This window comes from Pseudonaja textilis, chromosome 5, assembly GCF_049901715.1.
Source record: "Pseudonaja textilis isolate UNSWEBS1 chromosome 5, rPseTex1.2, whole genome shotgun sequence".
In the NCBI taxonomy this organism is placed as follows: Eukaryota; Metazoa; Chordata; class Lepidosauria; order Squamata; family Elapidae; genus Pseudonaja; species Pseudonaja textilis.
The window spans coordinates 28,190,334-28,212,168 of record NC_141994.1 but is presented as its reverse complement, the minus strand read 5'-3'; the positions used below and the strand labels follow the sequence as shown (position 1 = coordinate 28,212,168).

Genomic DNA, 21,835 nt, shown 5'->3' with positions numbered 1-21,835 from the left:
CCTTGATGGTATTTCCTCCATTGAGTTTGGACTCCATTGAGATCTCCTTCACTCTCTTCACTTCAGTGAGCTTGATATTGTCAGCTTGAAGAATATCTTCATCCAGACACTGGGGCATCTTGATTCCTTTAGTTTTCAGTATTTTTCCTTGTCTGATAGTAAGTGTGGCACATTTGTCCAATCCAAACTTCACTGCAATATCTTGGCTAAATATATGTGGACAGTGTTGAGCACTGATTTTATTTCAGATGGTGTTTCTCGATACAGCTTCAGATTGTCCATGTAAAGGAGGTGGGAGAGTCTGGTAGATGATGATGATGATGGTAATTACTATTATTGTTGTTGTTGTTATAAAATATAAAAACTATAAAAAGCAGCTAAAAATACAGTATAATAGGTGAATGGATGTTTACAATAATGAAACTATCATAATATCCACTAGTTCTGTGGGATCCACAGGCCTGATGGCAAAACCAAATCTTAAAGGATTTTGGGAAAACATGAGCAATGGTGCCAGCCTAAACTCTGGAGAGGATATTCTACAATATGGGTGCCATAACCAAGAAGACTTATTGCAGCATACTCTCTCTACTAGATCTGGTGGGACAGAAAGATGTAACTGGGTGTTCTGACCTAGGCTTCACAAAATCAGACTCCTCTTCCCAACAAAACCCCTTGTATTGAGGTTAATGTGAATTCCTCTCATTCACATCCAGCAAAGTCCTGGCAAACAGTCTTTCAAGAGTGATTTACAATATCAGACTTGGAGAATTTCCAGGCTGATAACTTCCAAGTGCAATGCTATAGCAAAAAATATTTGGCAAGGAGTCAGGAACAAATCTAATTAAATGAACTAATTGTCTCCTGAAAACACCACTCCCCTTTCACTCTTTTGCAAGACTCTCCACCCAAAAGCTGTCTCTGCGGAGACAAACGAATCAAGTCTATAATGTCTAATGAACGGTGAAGGAGTGGACCAAGTCGCCACCCTACATATCTCCTCCGCTGTAGCCTGAGTAGCCCAAGCCATTACAGTGGCCTCACTACGTGAAGAGTGAGCTGTGATATGTGATGGAGCAGGTAACCCCTGTGCTGTGTAAGTCTTAACAATGGTTGCTCTAATCCATCTGCCTATGGAAGAAGAAGATACCTTCTGACCTAAAGAGTTCTGATGAAAAGACATAAACATAGCCTCTGTCTTTCAAAAAGAGGCTGTTCTTTTAATGTATATATGAAGGGCTCTCCTTACGTCTAGCATGTGCCAAAGCCTTTCTCTAGGGTGAGATGGATTTGGGCAAAAATTGGCAATTTTTCCTATGAAAATTGACTTTAGGTATAAAAGTAGGATCCAACCACAAGACAACTCAATTGGGATGGAATATACGGAGATCAGGTCTTACTGACAGAGCTGCCAGCTCTGATATCCTTTTGGCCGAAGTGATGGCCACCAAGAAAATTACTTTATAAGATAGGTACCGCAGGTTGACAGTTCTCAAGGGCTAGAAGGGTGAAATTGTAAGGGCTTGTAGCACTTTGGTGAGATCCCAGGTGGGAAATCTATGTATGACCGCTGATTGTAAATTTGATGCTCCTTTGAGAAAACACCGAATTAAAGGGTTCCGTGTTAATGAGTCTAGACTTGTACATGATAGTACTGATGAAAGTGTTGCCACCTGTCTATGAAGTGTTGCTGGAACAAGGCTCTTGTCCAATCCCTGCTGCAAAAACTCCTGGGAGATTGAAGCCTCAGCGGGGTCAAAGTCCCTGTCCCTGCTCCAAGTACAGAAGCCTGATGATGGCAAATGAGATTCTGCCAAACGTTGCTACAACTTTAAAGCACAACTACAATGACGTGGGAAAATACCCGAACAAAGCTGAATGCCATATATATATATATATATATATATATATATATATATATATATATATATATATATATATATATATATATATATATATATATATTTTGTTTCTGAGGTTCTGCTGGTATTTGTATGTGGATCTTTGGTTGTTCGGGTTTTCTCCGCGTAAGATTCGAAGTATCTAGGCAGCGTTTCGATGAAGTCTCATTCATCATCTTCAGGCTTCTGTCTGAAGCAAGAGCCGAAGACAGAAGCCTGAAGATGATGAATGAGACTTCATCAAAACGTTGCCTAGATACTTGAATCTTACGTGAGAAAACCCGAACAACCAAAGATCCATATATATATATATATATATATATATATATATATATATATATACACACACACACACACACACACACACACACACACACAGAAGCCTGATAATGGCAGATGAGATTCTGCCGAAATGTTGCAACAACTTTAAAAGCACAACTATAATGACGTGGGAAAATACTTGAACAAAGCTGAATACCATACATATAAGTACCCACGAAAACTTAATACACACACACACACACACATACTATATGTGTATGTGTGTGTGTGTGTGTGTGTGTGTGTGTGTGTGTGTGTGTATATATATATATATATATATATATATATATATATATATATATATATATATATATATATATATATATATATATATTGATGTCTATTGCTGGTCTAAGACTAATAAAGTTATATTCTATTCTATTCAATTTGATGGCATATAATTATAACATATGTCTGTATTCATGTTGCACATCATTTGGGAACTACCAACTCCACATGGATATATATACAGATTGATAAGCAATTCACCACCCATCAAACTCTTTAACTTCCTGTCAGACTTACTTTGGAACCTTTAATTAGACTTTCAACTTAACTGATCATATTTTGCTTTAACATGGCATATTTTCACAAAATTTATGACCTTTCATTTTATTCATATTGAACATAATGAAATATCTTTCTGAGAAGGGGTCGCCAATCTTTTGGACCTCAGGGACCACCAAACTCATAATTTTAAATCCTGCAGACCACTAATTTAAATTTTGACTGACAGTGGCTTGCTGACATTGATGGGAAAGTCAGTCCCATATTCCAGAGCTACAGTAGTCACAGGACTGCCCTTTGGTCAGCCCGGAGCAGCTGCTCCTCCACCTGGGTGCACCGGCCTGCTATGGACTGGAGGAGCTACTCCGGGATGACCAAAGGGCCTGTCTTTTCTCTACTGCAGCTCTGGAATATGGGATTGACTTTTCCACCAAGGTCAGCAAGCCACCCCGGGGCAGATTTCCCTCCCCCTCCATTGGTCTTACCTTCCAATTCCAGCTCATGTGGCTCTACTCAAGGTTTGTGCTTGGCCAAAGGGTAGGGGCCAGTGGGTGGGCGGGCCATGTGGGTGGCACAGCCTTGTGTTCCCACGCAGCCTGGATTAATAGCTTTGGGGGGAGTGCTTTGGGGGGGGGACATTTCTCTGCAGTCCACCAAAATTTTCTTGTGGACCACCAGTGGTCCCCGGCCCACCAGTTGGCGACCACTGTTTCTAAGACTGTGCTACTTGATTTTTAAGGGAGTTTACAACTCTTACTTTGTGGAAGGTTTTGAACTTCCTACTTGTCCATGTTCATCTTGCTTTAACCCCGCAAGGAGAGCATCTCGTGAGCAATGCTTATCCTATTTGAGAAAGAGAAAGTAGTATTATTACATCATACTGGAATAAATTTAACTCTGACTGGTGAACTTGCATAATCACAAGGGATTATACATATCCAAATGAGTGAATAGAAACTGTACCTGAATGGACAGCATCACAGAAGATTTCTGTATACTGTCTAGTCAATATAAATAATCAACAACATAAATCAAAGAAAGTGATTTTTAAAGTCATTTTTTACATTAGGTTAATAATGCACATAGCTTTGTTATTTTACTAAAAATGAAAATAATAGGAATCAGATGATTTTAGACAACAATCTTTTAGCTAATTGCAGAATACTTAAAAAATTCTACATTTACTGGAAATATTTGATATGTTATGTCACTATTAGCAGTTTACAAAACTTAGATACAACTATATTTTAATCTCATATCAAAAGGAACTGATCGTCCAATTGTACACAGTTGTATAGAGCTCAAATAAAGTCAAAGGAGACTACTCTCAGGTAAGTGGGATTACATTCAGAGAGAAATTTAATAGCATTCATATCTTCAGCACAGGAGGATGCAGACCTGCAGCAAGTTAAAAATTACATACCTATATCCCTATTAAACTCAGACTATAAAATTTTTGCTTCAATTTTGGCAGAAAGACTAAAAAGATATTTAAATAATTTTATCCATATTGATCAAAATGGATTCCTGTCAAAGAGACAAATCAAAGACAATGTGAGAATTATTTGGGATACTCTGGAATACTATGAGGTGCATCCTGAAAAGCAAATGGCCTTGATGTTTTTAGATGCACAAAAAGCCTTTGATAGTGTGAGTTGGCGATTCATCTTATTTCAATTGACACAAATGGGTTTCGGTAAAAAATTTATTTAAGCCATTGAAACGATATAGCATGAATGAACTGCAAAGCATGGGTGGGATTCTACCAGTTTGCACCTATTCACTAGAACTGGTTGTTAACATTCTAAGCAGTTTGGAGAACCAGTTGTTGGAAGAAATTCCTGGCCTAATCCTGTAAGGAAGGCAGGAAGGAAACATTCTGGTGTTGCTTACAGAAACTGCCTCTCCGTTAACCCTTATTACATTCTTGGCAGGACTAGACTTCCTGTCTCAGGAACTTCTCTGGAGTTTTTTCCCCTCTTTTGCTGGTACTTTGCTTGTGTGGAGTAACCATTCAAAGTTACAATGGCACTGAAAAAAGTGACTTATGACCATTTTCACACTTACGACTGTTGCAGCATCCCCACAGTCATGAGAGGCCAGGCGAGGAGATGCGTGCCTCGATGTGAGTGATGTTGAGTTGGCCATGTACAGCCAATAACATGACCACCAAGACACATGACCACTCGGTCACACGACCACCAAGCCATGCCCACCAACTAAGCCACGCCCACAGAACTGGTTGTTAAAAAATTTGAATCCCACCCCTGCTGCAAAGGTTATGGTAAATGGAGAACTAACAGAATCTATAAATATAAGAAAAGAGACAAGGCAAGGTTACCCACTGTTGCCCCTGCTGTTTGTGTTAACATTGGAAGTGTTGAATAGAAATATTAGAGAAGACAAAGAAATAAAAGAAATGAAAATCAAAAAGGAAGAGTATAAACTGCAAACTTTTGCAGATGACCTGGTATTCATATTAGAAGACCCATTGGAAACAGCACCTAAACTAATAGAAAAAATAGAAGAATATGGAAAAGTAGCAGGTTTGAAAATAAATAAAGATAAAACAAAGATATTAACAAAGAATATGTTAGCAAGACGAAAGAAAGAGCTGGAAGAAGTTTTAGGAATACAGGTCATAAACAAGGTTAAGTATTTAGGAATATACATTACACCAAGATGTAGCACATTGAAGGAGGATAATTATCTTAAACTCAAACAGCAGATTGCGACAGATTTGGCAAAATGGGGAAATTTACAATTATCATTGATTGGAAGAATATCTACAATGAAGATGAATGTATTGCCTAGAATTTTATATTTATTCCAGACAATCCGAATCCGACTAGGGAAAGAGTTTTTTGAAGACCTAAATAGAATTGTGTTGAAATTTATCTGGCAGGGCAAAAAAGCAAGAATAAAACTAAAATTGTTACAAGATGCAAGAACAAGAGGAGGGTTTGCCTTGTCCAATTGGAAGTTGTATTACCAGGCAACAAATTTGATGTGGGTAAAGGAATGGATAACATTAAGGAACAGTAGACTATTGACCTTAGAAGGGCATGACTTGCTGTTGGGATGGCATTTATGATAAGTTGACTGATTTAGATAAAATTCTGATGGGTACTGATGAAAAGGTAATTAAAATACTTTATGGACATTTATTAGAATTTAAGTTGGAGGAAGAACAAGTCAAAGAAACAATGATTGCTTGGGGGGAAAATTTTGGATATGGGATTGACTTAGAAAAATGGCAAAAATTGTGGTCTCAAAATTATAAAATGACAATGTCAACTGCATATAAAGAAAATTTGTATAAGATGTTTTACAGGTGGCATCTACCCCCGACGAAATTTGTGAGAATGTTTAAGAATAAATCGGATAAATGTTGGAAATGTCATCAGATACCTGGTTCATACTACCATATGTGGTGGACATGCTCGGACGCAAAAAATATTGGACTAAAATCCACACATGGTTGTTAAAAATGATAAAAAACATATAGACTTTAAATCAGAGGTCTTTTTATTGGGAATTATACCAGAAATATATAACAAAGAGTTTAAATATTGGATCGTAAGTGTTTTAACGGCGGCTAGGATTGTATTTGCTAAGAATTGGAAAAACGATAAAATACCTATGCAGGAGGAAGTTATTAAGAAAATTATGGACTGTGCTGAAATGAGTTAATTGACGTTGGAAATTAGATAACAAGAAGATAAACAATTTTATATGATATGGGATTTGTTTTATCAATGGTTTGATAAAAATTCATGGTAATGTAATAGATTAGATAATTCTGTGATAGAAATTTAATAGACTGATATAAAACATAATATAGACATATATAACCATTGGTTGTAAGTATAACATAAATTTTATGATGAAATTTGGAATATCTTGTATAAAATGATGGAATAAATAGTTTAGTCATGGATGATTAATAACTGATAAATATATAAGCATATGTTAGCTTGACAATGTGAAAATTGATATAAACTGTGAGTAATGACTACAAAAGGATGGCACAAAAAATTCGTAACAAACTGACACACTATGTATATAAAATGAAGATGGCTTATGTTTTGTATGTGTATGTTTGTTTTTAAAAAATAAAAACTCTTTAAAACAAAATCTTCAGCACAAGCTTTTATTAATAATATATTATCAATTGTAATTAGACTCTATTCTTATAGTTAAAATATTAACCAATTATTCTACTCTTTTAGTATTTTTAAAATATTGTGCTTGCTTTGATCCTCTATACAGTATACATACCAGATACTTATACAAAGTTAAAAATGAGGGGTCCTTGGTGCTCTTTGAGCTTGGTTGTTTTCTTGTAGATATTTCAAACTAGGTAACATCACCAGTGCATTGTAGAACTGATTATATTGCCTAATTTAGCGAATGAAACAAATCTGCAAGAAAACAAAAGCTCAAAGAACACCAAGGACTCCTCATTTCAACCCTGAGCTACAGATATTGTCCTTTTTTGGAAGTTAAAAATGTAAATGTATGCTGCTGTGGGATTGTGATTAACAATTCTGATTAAAACTTTTATAAACAAACATGCACATATACACATCCTGTCTATCAATCAGTATGATGTCTGGTCAACATGGAAAATCCCCAGTGAATAATATAATCTCATTGTTGGCAGCTAATTTTCTGTAATTACTATGAAATCAGAAGGAAATTTAGGAAATACTTAACAGGGTATTTCTTCTGTATGTAAATATCATTTTTCTCTCTACTAGCCTAGAAATTCAAAATAAGATTCTCACTCCAAGGTCTTTCACTGGTGTACCAAACACATACATAAAGTCATACTGTGTTTTACAATAATATTGTCTTATTTTCACTTTCAAGACACTATACGATTGATAGAATTAATCCAGAAAGCCAATTGTTTTATTATTCAATTCATTCCTTTTGACGTTTAGACAGCAATGAGTATGTCATGGGCTACTTTTAGGCTACTTTTAATTTATTTCAAATTCTTTCTAGATATTTATTGAGACCCAGATGTTTATTATTCCTATTTCTAAAAATAAGAAGCCCAATTCTTTTTTATACCAAATGGCTGGCTCTTTTTCAGCACTCCAGCACTCTAAAACATACTTTTTATTTATATAAAAATTAACTATAAAACTCTAGAAAAGGAATGAGAAATTTCTACCTGTAGGTGGGTAATGAAAGAAAACCTTTGTCTCTGGAAAGGTTCACATCCCTCCCACAAACACTGTCCAGGGTAGACATCTTTTCCTCCATGCTCAGTTGCAGCATGATAAAAAACTTGGGATGGTGTCTGAAACCACCTGCAAAATGGAAAGGATTTTAATTTTTCAGAAAACAGTATATTCTTTTGCAATCATTTTTTACGTAGTTATTACTTATAAATCATCAAAAACAAAAGTTATTTAAAAGTCGAAAACTAAAGTTTTTCAAGGGTTCTATTTACATTTTCAAGACCCATTGCACCAGCTTTCTATAGCAGCCATACACAAATATATAAATAAATGGAATTGAAATATTTTATATATTTTTATTAGGTAAAGGTAAAGGTTCCCATCGCACATGCTAGTCATTTCTGGCTCTAGGGGGCGGTGCTCATCTCCGTTACAAAGCCGAAGAGCCAGCGCTGTCCAAAGATGTCTCCATGGTCATGTGGCCGGCATGACTAAATGCTGAAAGTGGATGGAACGCTGTTATCTTCACACCAAATTGGCCCTTATTTTTATATATGCATTTTTACATGCTTTCGAACTGCTAGGTTGGTTGGTAGCTCACTCCGTTCCATGGTGCTAGGGATTCGAACTGCCGAACTGCTGACTTTTCTGATCGACAGGCTTAGCGTCTTAGCCACTGCATCCCCATATTTTATTAGGTAGTAGCTTGTAAAGACTTCCTGTATCACCACGACAGTATTAAAAGCTTGGAGCAGTGACTAGTTGTTAGGTCCACCATCATGCCCTGCCTTTCTGTTGGAGGCGGGGTGGATGGGTGGAGAGAGAAGGCTTGCTGGCATTTTTGCATGCTTTTGCTGTAACTGCAGCAAAGGACTTACATGAACACCTGTATAGGAGAGTACTGGTATATCTAGATGATATTTTAATCTATACTAAAACAAAGGCAGAGCAGATGAAACTAGTGAGGTCTGTAGGCTGTAGACAAAGAAAACTGCAGGCCACCAAACTGTATGACAAACTTTACAAGCTTGAGTTTCACCAGAGAAAGATAGACTATTTGGATTATTGCTCTCACACAAAGGCACTGAAATGGACCCCCCAAAAGTCCAAGTGGTGCTGGACTGGGCTCCACTTGAACCAGAAAGCAACTACCATGTTTTCCCCAAAATAAGACCCAGTCTTTTGGCTTGAAAATAAGGACTTGGGCTTATTTTCGGTGAAGGTTTATTTTTTTGACTGGTAGGAGATGGCGAATGATTGACGGGTGTGAAAAGATGTGCACAGCAATCAAGAGGCTTTTTCTTTCTCTTGTCCCATCCCCTGTGCTACATGCTGATCAGAATAGGCTTTTAACCCCTCCCTTCTGCAAAGGAGACACAACACATTACACATTCAACTGATATATCCCACTGAGTCGAACCTGAGTGCTTCCTTCCTAAGTCTATGCTTTCTCCCAAGGAATCCCCTTAACTTAAACAAAACAGAGTGAGTGCTGGGATGGATTATCTCTGTTTGCTCCTCTTGCCCAATACCCCAAATCTTTGTTGTGGCACCTCTTTTCCTCCCCTCCCTGAAATTCCTGGGGAAGTATTAAGAATTCACTGGCCCTATTATATATTCCTTTTCTTTCTTTCTCTTTGCTGGTTACAGGGGGAGGGTTTCAGGCTTGTCACATTCCTAAGGTGGGAGGAATAGAGATAGGGAGATTTGTTTAGGCTAGGTTATTTTTCCTTCCTGTGGGAACAGAAACCGACTCGGCTGAAACCTGGAGGTGGAGATTGATGACACCAGGCAACATTGATTTACTTCTATTGGGAATTTGACTTTAGGTGCTGTTTCTAATTTCCAATATTATGTGGTGTAATTCCAAGTTGTGTCAGGTCCGGAATTACAACAGACTTTGCCAATTGATGCATTCCTAAATAAAAGCAACTGTTTTGGAAGACAGACTTTGCTCTTTTCTTTTTAAATGGATTTTATCACTTGGAAACCTGACATTATTATGGATTTCTCAAAAAACATATTGGAGAATGTGACTTTTGGGGGTTGTTTCTAACTTCTGATATTGTGGAGTAATTCCAGATTGTGTCAGATCCGGAATTTCCATGGACTTTGCCAACTTGATGCTTTCCTAAATAAAAGAAATTGTTTTGGAAAATGGACTTCGCTCTTTTCTTTTTAAATGGATTTCATCACTTGGAAACCTGAGAAGGGTGATCTACTGGTGCTGGAGATCTACCACCATTATACCGTTCGCCCCCGAGAGTGGAATAGAGAAGGGGGAGGAGAAGGGGGAGTCCGGAAAGAATCCATCGAGGAACGAGCCCTCCCCCCTTGTCTACCTCCAGCTGACCAAATCTCTCTGGGAAGGGCATTTTATTCGGGCAGAAGATGGGTTTGAGAACTAGCTCAAATGAGGCCAGCCCAAGCTGCAGCCCCACCTCCACCACCACAACCAGCTCCAACACCTTTTAAAACCATGTTTGATGGGACTGCAAGTAAACTTGCATTTTTCCTGAATAGAGCATGGTCTTACATCGACAGGCATGGAAATAATTCCACGATGAGGCAGAACTAGTCCAATTCCTTGGAGACAATTTGGAGGTGGAGGCATCTGAATGGTTCACCCAGCTCAATAATGAAGATGCTCCTGAACTAAACAATGTGGATGACTTCCTAAGAGAGCTCTGATCACATTTTGAGGATTCTTCCTAAGTACAAGAATCAAAAGCTGAAATAAAAAGCATCAGGCAGAAGGGTAGACCCAGCAAGAAATAGGTGCTTGAGTTCAGATGCCTGGCCACTAATCTCAGTCATTGGTCTCAAAGAATACTTGTGCACTATTTCCAAGAAAGTATAGATGAGGAGTTGTTAAAAATCTGCCTAAGGATAGAATCTATGAGTGGTACAGGATGACCATAACAATGGACAACGCGCTTAGACAGCACTGGAAAAGCAATGCTGAGAGACAACCCAAAAGGCAATTCACACAACGCTCAGTTTCATGCCAAGGGGAAGGACTTCAAACAGCAGCCTCCTGACCTCCATGAAATGTTTCCGTTGTGGGCAGCAAGGACATGGAGCATAGGAATGCTTAGCACCAGTCCCAGTACCTCAAGGAAGAACACCTGCTCCACCTAAATGGAAAAATGCACCAAAAAAACCTTCGGAAAAAAGCAAATTTGTGTGCCAAGCCATTGAGGTCTCCAACAACCAACAGGGGAGGGAATTCTGGCAGCAGGAGTATCCATCGTGCAAGATGCAGACCGCGAAGATGACCTGATGGTAAATGGAGCCATTCTACCTTTTAAAATTGAAGGGACATTGACCGTTACTCGCACAGGTGTAGAAGGGCCCATAGACATTATCACTGACATTCTGCCGTGTCTTATCAGTCCTGAGACTGTGCATAAGTTAGATACAGAAACTAAAATGTTAACTACCCCCATTCGATTCCAACAACTGGATGGATCCATGATAGGGGGAAGTCCAGCTACGCAAGTCACCAAAAAAGTAAAACTAGGGAAATACTGGGAAATAATCCAGTTCATAGTAGTTCCAAAGATGACCCAATCAGTAATCCTGGATCTTGCCTGGCTAGACAAATGGTGCCCAAATATAAGCTGGGAGGGTGGCTATAGGAGAATCAAATTAACACTCGGTCCTGAGCCACCTCCTGAACAAGATAACAGCCAAATTGTCAGCCTGGAACTACAGGCAAGCCAGGAGGATAGAATAATATCATTGGCTGATGAACCCCCAGGGATTCCTGAAATCCCAATCCAGTACCATGATCTGGTTCAAGTCTTCAGTGGGGAGGAATTCAATGTGCTACCCCACCCCCATCACAACACTGACTGTGCCATATGAGTTTATAGAGAAATTAGCATTGGCGAAATTACCAAAACCAAAAATGTACTCCATGACACCTAAGGAAATGCAAGAGCTATGAGACTATATAGACACAAATCTAGCCAGAGGTTTCATCCAACCTGCAAAATTGGAGTGGCTGCCCCTGTACTATTTAAAGAAAAACAAGATGGGGGTGGTTATGCGTATGTGTGGACTTTAAATCTCTAAATGCTATGAGTATTCACAACACATACCCCCTACCGCTCATGAAGGACATTTTAGGACATTTAGCAAAAGGGAAAATGTTTACCAAACTAGATCTCAGAGAAGCATATTACCGAATCTGCATCAGAGGAGATGAGTGGAAGACTGCTTTCAATTGTCCCTTAGGCAGTTTTCAGTTCACAGTAATGCCATTTGGATTACAAGGAGCCCCAGGGGTCTTCATGCAGCTCATAAATGAAGTCTTACATCAATATCTGTATAAAGGGGTCCTGGTCTACTTGAATGACATTCTTATTTATAATGAAACTCTAGAAGAACACATCAAATTAGTGAGAAAAGTATTAAAAATACTATTAGATGCAAAGCTGTATATGAAACTATCCAAATGAGAATTCCATAGAGTCATTAGATTATCTTGGCTACTGCATTTCAAATCAAGGGATAGAAATGGATCCAGCAAAAGTGAAATCTGTATTGAATTGGCAACCCCCAAAGAATCGCATACAACTGCAAAGCTTCCTGGGATTTGTGAACTCCTACCAGCAATTTATCTCCTCATTTACAGAGATTGCATTACTGATAACAGAACTGTTGAAAACCGGGAGTGGAGGGAAAACCAAGGCAAAACCTGGATAACCCCTTAAATGGACTCTAGAATGCCAAAAAGCTTTTGAATTGTTAAAAAGGCATTTTGCACAGGAACCCATTCTAAAACACCCTGAATGGACTTCCGGTGATGTCTTCCTCGTTGACAGACTAGAGACCATGATCGTCCGCGGCTTCGATCCACGCTCTCCTGTAGGAGGCCCCGATCATCTGCATTTAGGGCCAGAACCACCCTATGGGGTGGTGAAGGGGGAGACCGCCAGCTGGATTGAGGGGAGCCGCATTTCCCCTCCCTGGCTAGGCATTCCACTCCCCTCCAAAGACAGCTGTAGCAGTAGTCAAATATAGCCACCCTGAAGAGGAAGAACTAACCTGGACGAGATTGTTCAGGAACGGTGAAGGACAGCATGAAACCCAGGCTAATCAGGTGCAATAATTAAATACAGGGTACCCCGAATTAAAATTTTAAGGAATTTTTAAGAGAGAGATAATTAAAGTGTCGGACAGAGAAAGTGAAGAGAAAAAAATTCTTGGACAGCTGAAAGTGGCTTTGAACTTTGAAAGGAGAAAGCCAGAAGAAGATATCTGCTTAAATTCAATAAATATATGATCTTGACACTAAACAGGCATAAAACTAAAGCTGAACTTGAATGTGTCAAAGAAAAAAAAAGCAGCATTTGATATTTGGACTTATTGGTACTTTAAATTTTAAAAGCCCTAAATGGAGAGAAAAAGCGAGGGGCAAAAAGGGTGGAATTTGGAAAGAGAGTGCCATCTAGTGGTAAAAAATTATGTGTGACTTCTTATAACCTGGTTCTTCTAAAAGTTGGATTTGATACAAAATAAGTGAAATTTTGATACAATAAAATAGAGATCCTGGAAAATGAAAGTGGAATATTGAACATTAAAACAAAGAAAAAAGCAGAAAGAAACTATCTTGGATTGTTTGGTGATTTTGGCTTAAACTTAAATTTACAGACATTGGACTATTTGATGAATCTGAGAAAACCTAAAGAGGAATTAATAAAAGCTGATCGTTGGAAATAAACTTTATAGATATTGGCTGAATTAAATCACTGGATAATTGTGGACACAAAAAGTGTGTGTGTGTACGTACATACATACATACAGCTTCATGCTTGTGCAAGCAAAGCATGATCAGAGCTGCCGTCTCCCTAAATATACTGGTAGGGAGGTTGGCTGTGTTGTCATTTCTTGATTGGTTGATGGAGTTGATGTCTGCAGATTGGCTACCTTTTTCGTAAGAACATGTGTGGCTGAAGTATTGGCTGTGTGTCTATCAGCATCTTGTGTTGTAACGACCTGGGTAATGGGCTATGTGATGACCTTCTGAGTTCTATTGTTGTGTCATCCTGGGTCTTGTGCTATAATCTCCTGGATCGTTGGATGTGACCTGGCAGCCAACCTCCCCACCAGTATATATGGGGAGACGGCAGCTCTGATCACGCTTTGCTTGCACAAGCACAAAGCCGAAAGCACCAGCCTGAAGATGGCAAGTGGGACCTCATCAAAACGTTGCCCAGATACTCTCTATCTTACACGGGAAAAGACCCGAACATGCCAAGACCTGCATACCTGTACCCATGAAAATCTACGAAAGCATATATATAATTAAAAATGGAAGTAAGAAATATGAAAAAAATGCTACAAGAAAGAGGCAATTCGTTTGGTTTTGCCTTACAATTTTTAGAAATGGCGACTTTAGAGTATGAACAACAAGGAGCGCCAGAAGAGGAGTTGACAGATACTCAATATCAAGAAAATAAGGATTTATTAACTATACAGGAGGTGTAGCATGGAAGGGGTCTAGCCTATATGTCCCCATAACTTTACATCTTCATGCACTTCAAAAAAGTCATGATTCAAAACAAGCAGGATATTTTGGATATTTAAAAATCCTACATAGTCAGTTGCCAGTTTTGGGGGCTGAAAATGAAGCAAGACATGGAGGATTATGTAAAGAGTTGTGCCACTTGTGCTACAAGGAAAATCAGACCTGGAAAACCTCCAGGATTATTACAATCTGTAGCAGACCCATCCCAACCCTGGGAGGAGATAGGGATGGATTTAATAGTAGATTTACCTGAGAGTGGGGGGGAATACAGTCATTAATAGTAGATTTACCTGAGAGTGGGGGGAATACAGACTGTTGTGAATTTATTTTCCAAACAAGCTCATTTTGTTGCATGTCCAGGACTACCATTAGCCAGGAAATTATCAAAAATATTTGTTAGTCATATATATAGATTGCATGGAGTACCTCGCAGAATCATTTCAGATAGAGGGATTCAGTTTACTGCAAAATTCTGGAGAGAATTTATAAAAGCTATTGGATCCTCTCAAGGTCTAAACTCAGAATTTCATGCAGAAACTAACAGAAATTCAGAAAAAACTAATCAAATTATTGGACAATATTTAAGATGTTATGTAAATTATCAACAATCCAACTGGGCTGATTTGCTACCGTTTGCGGAGGTTGCTTATAACAATGCTGTGCATAGCAGTACTGGGCTGACTCCTTTCCAGGTTAATAATGGGATGGAGTTCATTCCCATGCCTGAATTACTGAGGGATTCCCTCCCCCTCCATGTCAGTAACTGAATGGATGGACGCAATTAAGGAATCCTGGGAAAACACAAAAAAGGCTTTGAATAAGGCAACACAAATCCACAGGATGCAAGCTGACAAACATCGTTCACAGCAACCACAGTTTGAAGTGGGAGATAAAGTTTATTTATCAACTAAATATTTGAAGTTGCACTTACCTTCTAGAAAATTGAATCCAAAATTTATAGAGCCTTTTCAGATAATTAAAGTAATTAACCCAGTAACTGTCAAGCTTAATCTCCCCAGATTATTGGGAAAAGTACATCTGGTTTTTCATAGTAGCCATTTATCATTTCCTCATTGAGGCCAACATAACATGCAGCTCCAAAGTCTTTGTTCATTAAGGGGCATGCCTGAATTGCCCCTCAATGACACACACACACACACACACACACACACACACACACGTCGTGCTTATAAGAAGCAAGCCAGCAAGAAGCATGAGGAATCAAAGCTGTTTAAGATTGGCGACCTTTCCATCCATTTACTGCAGTGTCTATAATCATCAAAGACACTTGGACTCAGGTTTGCAGGATCCTTCCCAATCAAACACATTAATAACCCCATAACTGTAAAATTGGACTTGCCCTTCAACAGGTTCACCCCATGTTTTGCTGCAGCTTATTAAAGCCTAAGGTCACTTCTCTCCTTAGACCTAAACTTTCACAACCCTGGAGCCTTTAAGGATAGAAGGGGAGTAGCATTTTGAAATCCAGGAAATTCTAGATTTCCGTAAGCATAGGGGAACCTTCAGTACTTTTTTTAAAAAAAATAAATTTATTATGCATTTTCCTTTATAATACATTGTATTTTCAATTTTATATCAACAATCCATCTCTTTCCTTCTCCCCTCCCCTCTCCTTCCCTCTCCTCTCTATCCTCCTCTCCCCTCTCCTCATATTTTAAATTTTGCATTGACAATCTATCTCTCCATTTCTGTCCTTCTCCTTCCCTCCCTTCCCTTCTCCCCTCCACTTCCCTCTTCCTTTCTCCTCCTCCCCTCCACTTCCCTCTCTCCTCCTCCCCCCCCCCTACTTCCCCTCCTTCCTTCTCCTCTCCTCTTCTCCCTTTCCACTGCAACCAGAACCAGAAGTTCGGAACCTTCAGTACTTAGTGGCCTGGAAAGATTTCCCAACAGCTGAAAATGAATGGGTTGACCATCACCATGTTAGACCCCTAAACTTGTCAAACACTTCCATAATTAGTATCCTGACAAACCCAAATGGCATTTCTCTTGTTTGTTTTCTCTCTCCCTGTTTGTTTTGTTATGTTCTGCAGTATTAATGTCACTATTCAGGGGACAGCTTGTCAGGTCCTCCATCATGTCCTGCCATTCTGATCGAAGGTGTAGGGAGGAGGCTTGCCGGCATTTCACATGCTTTTGCTGTAAATGCTTGGGTATAAGGAAGGGGGATTGCCTTTGGAGATGGAGCGGATTCTCTCTCAGCCGGTTCCAGCCTGGTTTCAAGGCCATCGTGCCGAGGGAGAACTGTTATCTGCCTAGCACCTCAGCATTTTCAAAACAACCTTGTGGCATCATATTGGCTGCCTGTGGACTGGTCAGGGAGGTTGGGGTTGGGGAAACATAAGGTTTGCTTTGCGCTTTGCACAGGACTTTTCAAACTCCATCTTGCTCTCCTACAATCATTTTCTCTCAGTAAAAGCTCTTTAGATTCAACTTAATGGATTCAAGAGTCTTATTTTCCTGAGGGATCAGCTGGGGCAGGTCCTTACACTAGTTATGCAAATAGAAGTTTGAATGGGAGAATAAAATCAGTTCAATTAGTGGCATGCAAGGGAAAATATATCCATTTATCTGGACTCTGCAATATTCATTACCTGAAATATAAATCGTGGAAAAAAAACCCAATATCTTGATTTATATTATTCTTTAATACCTACTCTAAGAAATAGAACATAGAGAGATCCAATCACACAGAATTGGGTTGTGTGCTGAAGAGATGTGTTGTGGTCACTAGTAGCCTGCTGAGACAGAAGCAGAATTGGACAGTGGGGAAGAACAGGGACCAGTTCAGGAGTCTGGGGAGGACTCGGACAATGGTCCTGCGTCCAATACAGAGCCAGGGCCATCTGGGAGTTATGTGCTGACTCCGGAGCCTCCAGAATCTGACAGCAGCGAGACAGAGGAACAAGGGGAGCCTGTTTCCAGTGCACAGAGCTGCCAGAAGGCAAGAGCAGTTAAGACAAAAGGGGTAACTCGGGAGTAAGGCGTGGAGGTGATTGCCCTTCCCATGAGATATAAAGGAAGTGCAAAGGGACAGGAACCTTTGCAGAAAGTAACGTTGTTCACTCTGGTTGGTTTGGAACCTGAAAGCTCCATGGTGAATTTGTGCTCCATTTGGTTTTGAAAGACTAATTGGGACTTCAGTCATTGGCAGCACTTCAAGTAAGATAAAGGTGCATTCTTATCAGACTCTTCCCGAAGAACTTTGGCAGACTTCCACGGGACTATTTATAACTGGTTGAGACTCATTACGGGCTGTGAATGACGATAATTCACAGCCGTTGAACTAAAATAAAAGGGTTTTAGATTTAACATGTGTTTGTTGGTGTCTCAGGAAACCTTGGTCAGAACAAGATTTCTGAGGATCAGTGATACCTAAATAATTATATGATTATCTGCAAACAGGGCACAACATTTAAATGTATAATGTATTCATTTATTTGGAAAGGCAAAATTCTATTGTCTGTGAAAAGTTGAAGAACATTATTCTAAAATTTCTAAAACAGTAACAAGAAGAGTTTAAATGTAAGACAATTGAAAAATGTAATGGTAGTTTCTGCATGGCTTCCTTAAGTTCTTATGCAAGATTCCAAATACTCACAACTAATGGAAATACATAAGTATGAAACAAGAGATATTCAAAGAAATTTTATAAAGAAAAACTATGAATATTTGGATGTTATTGGGTGGTGATAGGTACAAGGATATGGATGCTCATCAGCAAAATACTACCAAACATTTCAGTGATAGAGAATTAAAAGGGAGAAATTCTTGGCTCTATAAAGATTTGCTATTTCATCTAATGGAGAGGGAACAATTCAACATTGTTTAATTAATAGATAGTTTTCTATCTATTAGCCAACTTGATATAATTTTTGGTTTTAGACAATAAAAAAGTAAGCTAGCCAACTGCCTACAAAATTGTATGTTGCAGCGATAATGAGAATATTTGAATTCCCACATTAGGTGGTTGCTATGTTTCCAGATGCGGGTCTGATTCCTGCATTAAAAAAAAAAAAAAACCCTGAAAAATCCAGCATGCATATGAAGTATAGTCAGTGTTTCAAAGCATTTCAAACTGATGCAGTCAGCAAAAACATACCACATAAATGTATCTTATAAAACTAATCTTTAGCAAGTATTATGGAAACACTCACTTTTTACAGGATTGCCAAAGACACATGAAATTTTGATCAGGTTTTTTCATTTGTTCTGCATGTGGACTTGATACAGTATATATAGAAGGTGGCAAACTGACAGGTGGACCTTGAACTTGCATTGTTGGTACCGGTATTACAGGTGTGCTCTGTGAGAAAATGTTTTAAAAATAAGGATTATTTATATAATGAATTCATACTTTTCCCAACATCCAGTGATTTTGCCTTAAGATATAAATGTCGTACAGTTTCATATACATAAACCACTAATTATTAAAGAGCTCTATATCATGATTAGCTTTCCATGGTTTTATTTCAACAAAAGTAGATTGTCTTTACAGAGTAAAAAAAAAAAAAAAAGTATGTGCTATTTACAGATTTGCTCAATAGACTATATCTGCTCTATTTTTACTCAACAGAGAATTAGACACAGTTTTAAGAAAGATTTACAGATGGCAACTGCTTTTTACGGGGAAAGAAAGCAACTGGGTAACTTAAAACATACCGCATAATTTTAGTAATATTTTTCACACTAAGCAATTTAAAGCAAAGCTACTGAACTAATTATGGCTCCTTTCAATGCCTGTTAGATATGTTTAAAAAAAATACCTGAATTAGCAGTTCTTAAGAACCATGCTATATCATTAGTTGACATCAATATGCATGCTATTAAACCCAATAATCGTGTGTGTGTGTGCAGATGTATACACAAAAACACATACACTGCTGACAATCCCCTGTAGTGGAAAAACCGCATAAAATACTTCTTGAAGCACTTCAGATGGATGATAAAGAGTACTTAAAAACAGTGCATCAGTGAAAATGTTAAGCTAAAACCCCTTTTTGTTATTTAAATAACTTTCCAAATTTTTCTTCATTTCCTAATGACAAGTTTCTAATATAGCAGCAATCCCCAACCCCACTTGTCTTACATGGAAACAGTCTCTGCATTATCAACACATTCAAATTGTCAAAAAAATTCCTAAAGCAGTATATAAAATACTAATATGATACAATAAATATAATAAATACATGATATATATAATATGTAATACAATACAACATAATATATAAAATACTGAATATAACTTGTAATCCTCTTGCACTAACCTGTTGTAATTTTGTATTAAAGCTTGGCTATCAATAAATTACTGAAGGTACCCCAGTATGAATCACGGTCTTCAGAAAGAACATTCAATTTACAGACCTGATCATTATGGCTTAAATCTGGGTTTAAGAGGGGGCATGAAGATGAATGAAAAAGTGCTCTCTACTCAAAGATGTTTTGTAAGAACTCATATAAAAATGGTTGCAAGTTACATTAATACATTACAAAGTTGAAAAAAAAAAACTTTGGAGCAAACAGCATTCTCAATAGTATAAAACCCCTGCAATTGGAAACTAGCAGGAGAAAGAAACATGATTTGTAAAGCTTAGTTTACTGACTACATCACACCTCTTGGGCATTGAGATTACAAGTAAGTCAACTATATGAGCTTTGGTGGCGCAGTGGTTAGGGTGCAGTACTGCAACCTACTTCTACTGACATCCAGCTGCCTGCAATTTGGCAGATCGAATCCCACCAGGCTCAAGGTTGACTCAGCCTTCCATCCTTCTGAGGTGAGTAAAATGAGGACCTAGATTGTTGGGGGCAATAGGCTGACTCTGTAAACCGCTTAGAGAGGACTGTAAAGCACTATAAAGTGGTATATAAGTCCAAGTGCTATTCCTATTGCTATATCTGCATAATATGAGAAAAAAGTCTTATTAGCAACTCCTTGTTCTCTGGATACTACTTGAAAGTATAGTTAAAATAGGAGCCAAGTAACCAATAGTAATAATGACCTTATTAATAATGACCCTGAAATTTAGAAACCACTGAAAAAGAGCAATGAATTTGTTCAGTATAAGAAACAGACAATAAGCCTGTTTATTTATATATAGGTAGTCCTCAGCTTAAGTGAATTTTGCCCCATTTTTATAACCTTTCTTGCCACAGTTGTTAACTGAATCATTCCAATTGTTAATAACATGCTTGTTAAGCAAATCTGGTTTCCCCATTGATTTTGCTTGTCAGGTGACAAAAGTTGATCACATGACTCCCACATGACTGTAACAGTCAAAAATGCAAGCATCTACATTTTGATCACTTGTGACCATGGGAAAAACAGTCGGAAGTCACTTTTTCAGTGCCATTGTAATTTTGAATGGTCACTAAATGAATGATGCAAGTTGGAGGACTATCTGCACTTCTCTGAAATTTTACTCATTTATGAAGTATGCAAATCTGTGGAAAGAAACTTCTTTTATTAATCTTACACATTCAAAATCTATTGAATAAAAACGCTTTAAGCAGAAAATGATAAAAACAAATATTCAGTAATGAATATCAGAATAACTTCAGTCATCCTCTGTAAGGAAAAGTATTTTAGAGAATGTATTTAAAATTTGAAGGCTAGATAGGGAGCTGTTTTCCACAGATGGGGGAGAGGTACCATGTCAGATGAAAGCAGATGATTTCCCCCAGTTCAACAATACAGGAATACAGGACTTGCAAATAGGAACTTTTATTTAAAATTGCTGTCCCTATTCCTATCTTCAGCTTTTTGTAACAAATACTCTAAATATTATTTGATTTTTTTCCCTAAAATTCAAAAAGGAAACCCAGAACTAAATATGATTTTAAGCTAATATTTTTTAAAAATGGGCAACAACTGAGAAAGACTTATTCAACTTTTATTCTGTTCATATATCTTATTAAGAGATTCATTCTTTCTTCAGATATTAATGCTTTAAGAAGCTCGAATGGAAAGAAGTTATGCAGATTTGCTCCGTTCTGACCTGCACTCATCTCTGCATGCTCCAGGGCCGATAAGAGGTCCCAAATCAGGCCTCTCATCTACTGATACCTCCAGTTGTCTCAAATGTTAGCCTTGTCCATGTTACCTTTAGTGCCTATCTGCTTCATTCCCCCTGAGCCTAACATTCATCTGGGACACCTTGAGCAGCTTTCTTCATTTCAGATTTTTCAAAGCTGGCCACCACAATTACCATTTAATAGGCCAATTCACTTACTATGCATTTTAATTAGCGTATATGTAAGTTTGTAACAGGATGGATAACTTCAAATGAGAGGATGGCATATTAGTTAGATGGAGATAATAAAAGGCATTCCCAGCCATAAAGCTATTTGTTTAT

General features: G+C 38.1%; 1 protein-coding gene across 3 annotated transcripts in view; it reads right to left on the bottom strand.

Moving 5' to 3' along the window:
- Positions 1-21,835, bottom strand: part of ARID2 (AT-rich interaction domain 2) — a 190,407-nt gene that overhangs the window by 23,445 nt on the left and 145,127 nt on the right. For all 3 annotated transcript variants that reach the window (XM_026700645.2, XM_026700652.2, XM_087934407.1), the window contains 3 exons: positions 18,638-18,786; positions 7,915-8,053; positions 3,487-3,572 (listed from right to left, as the gene is read on the bottom strand). In XM_026700645.2, the coding sequence (XP_026556430.1) occupies positions 3,487-3,572; positions 7,915-8,053; positions 18,638-18,786 (374 nt within the window). The remainder of the gene's footprint in view (positions 1-3,486; positions 3,573-7,914; positions 8,054-18,637; positions 18,787-21,835) is intronic.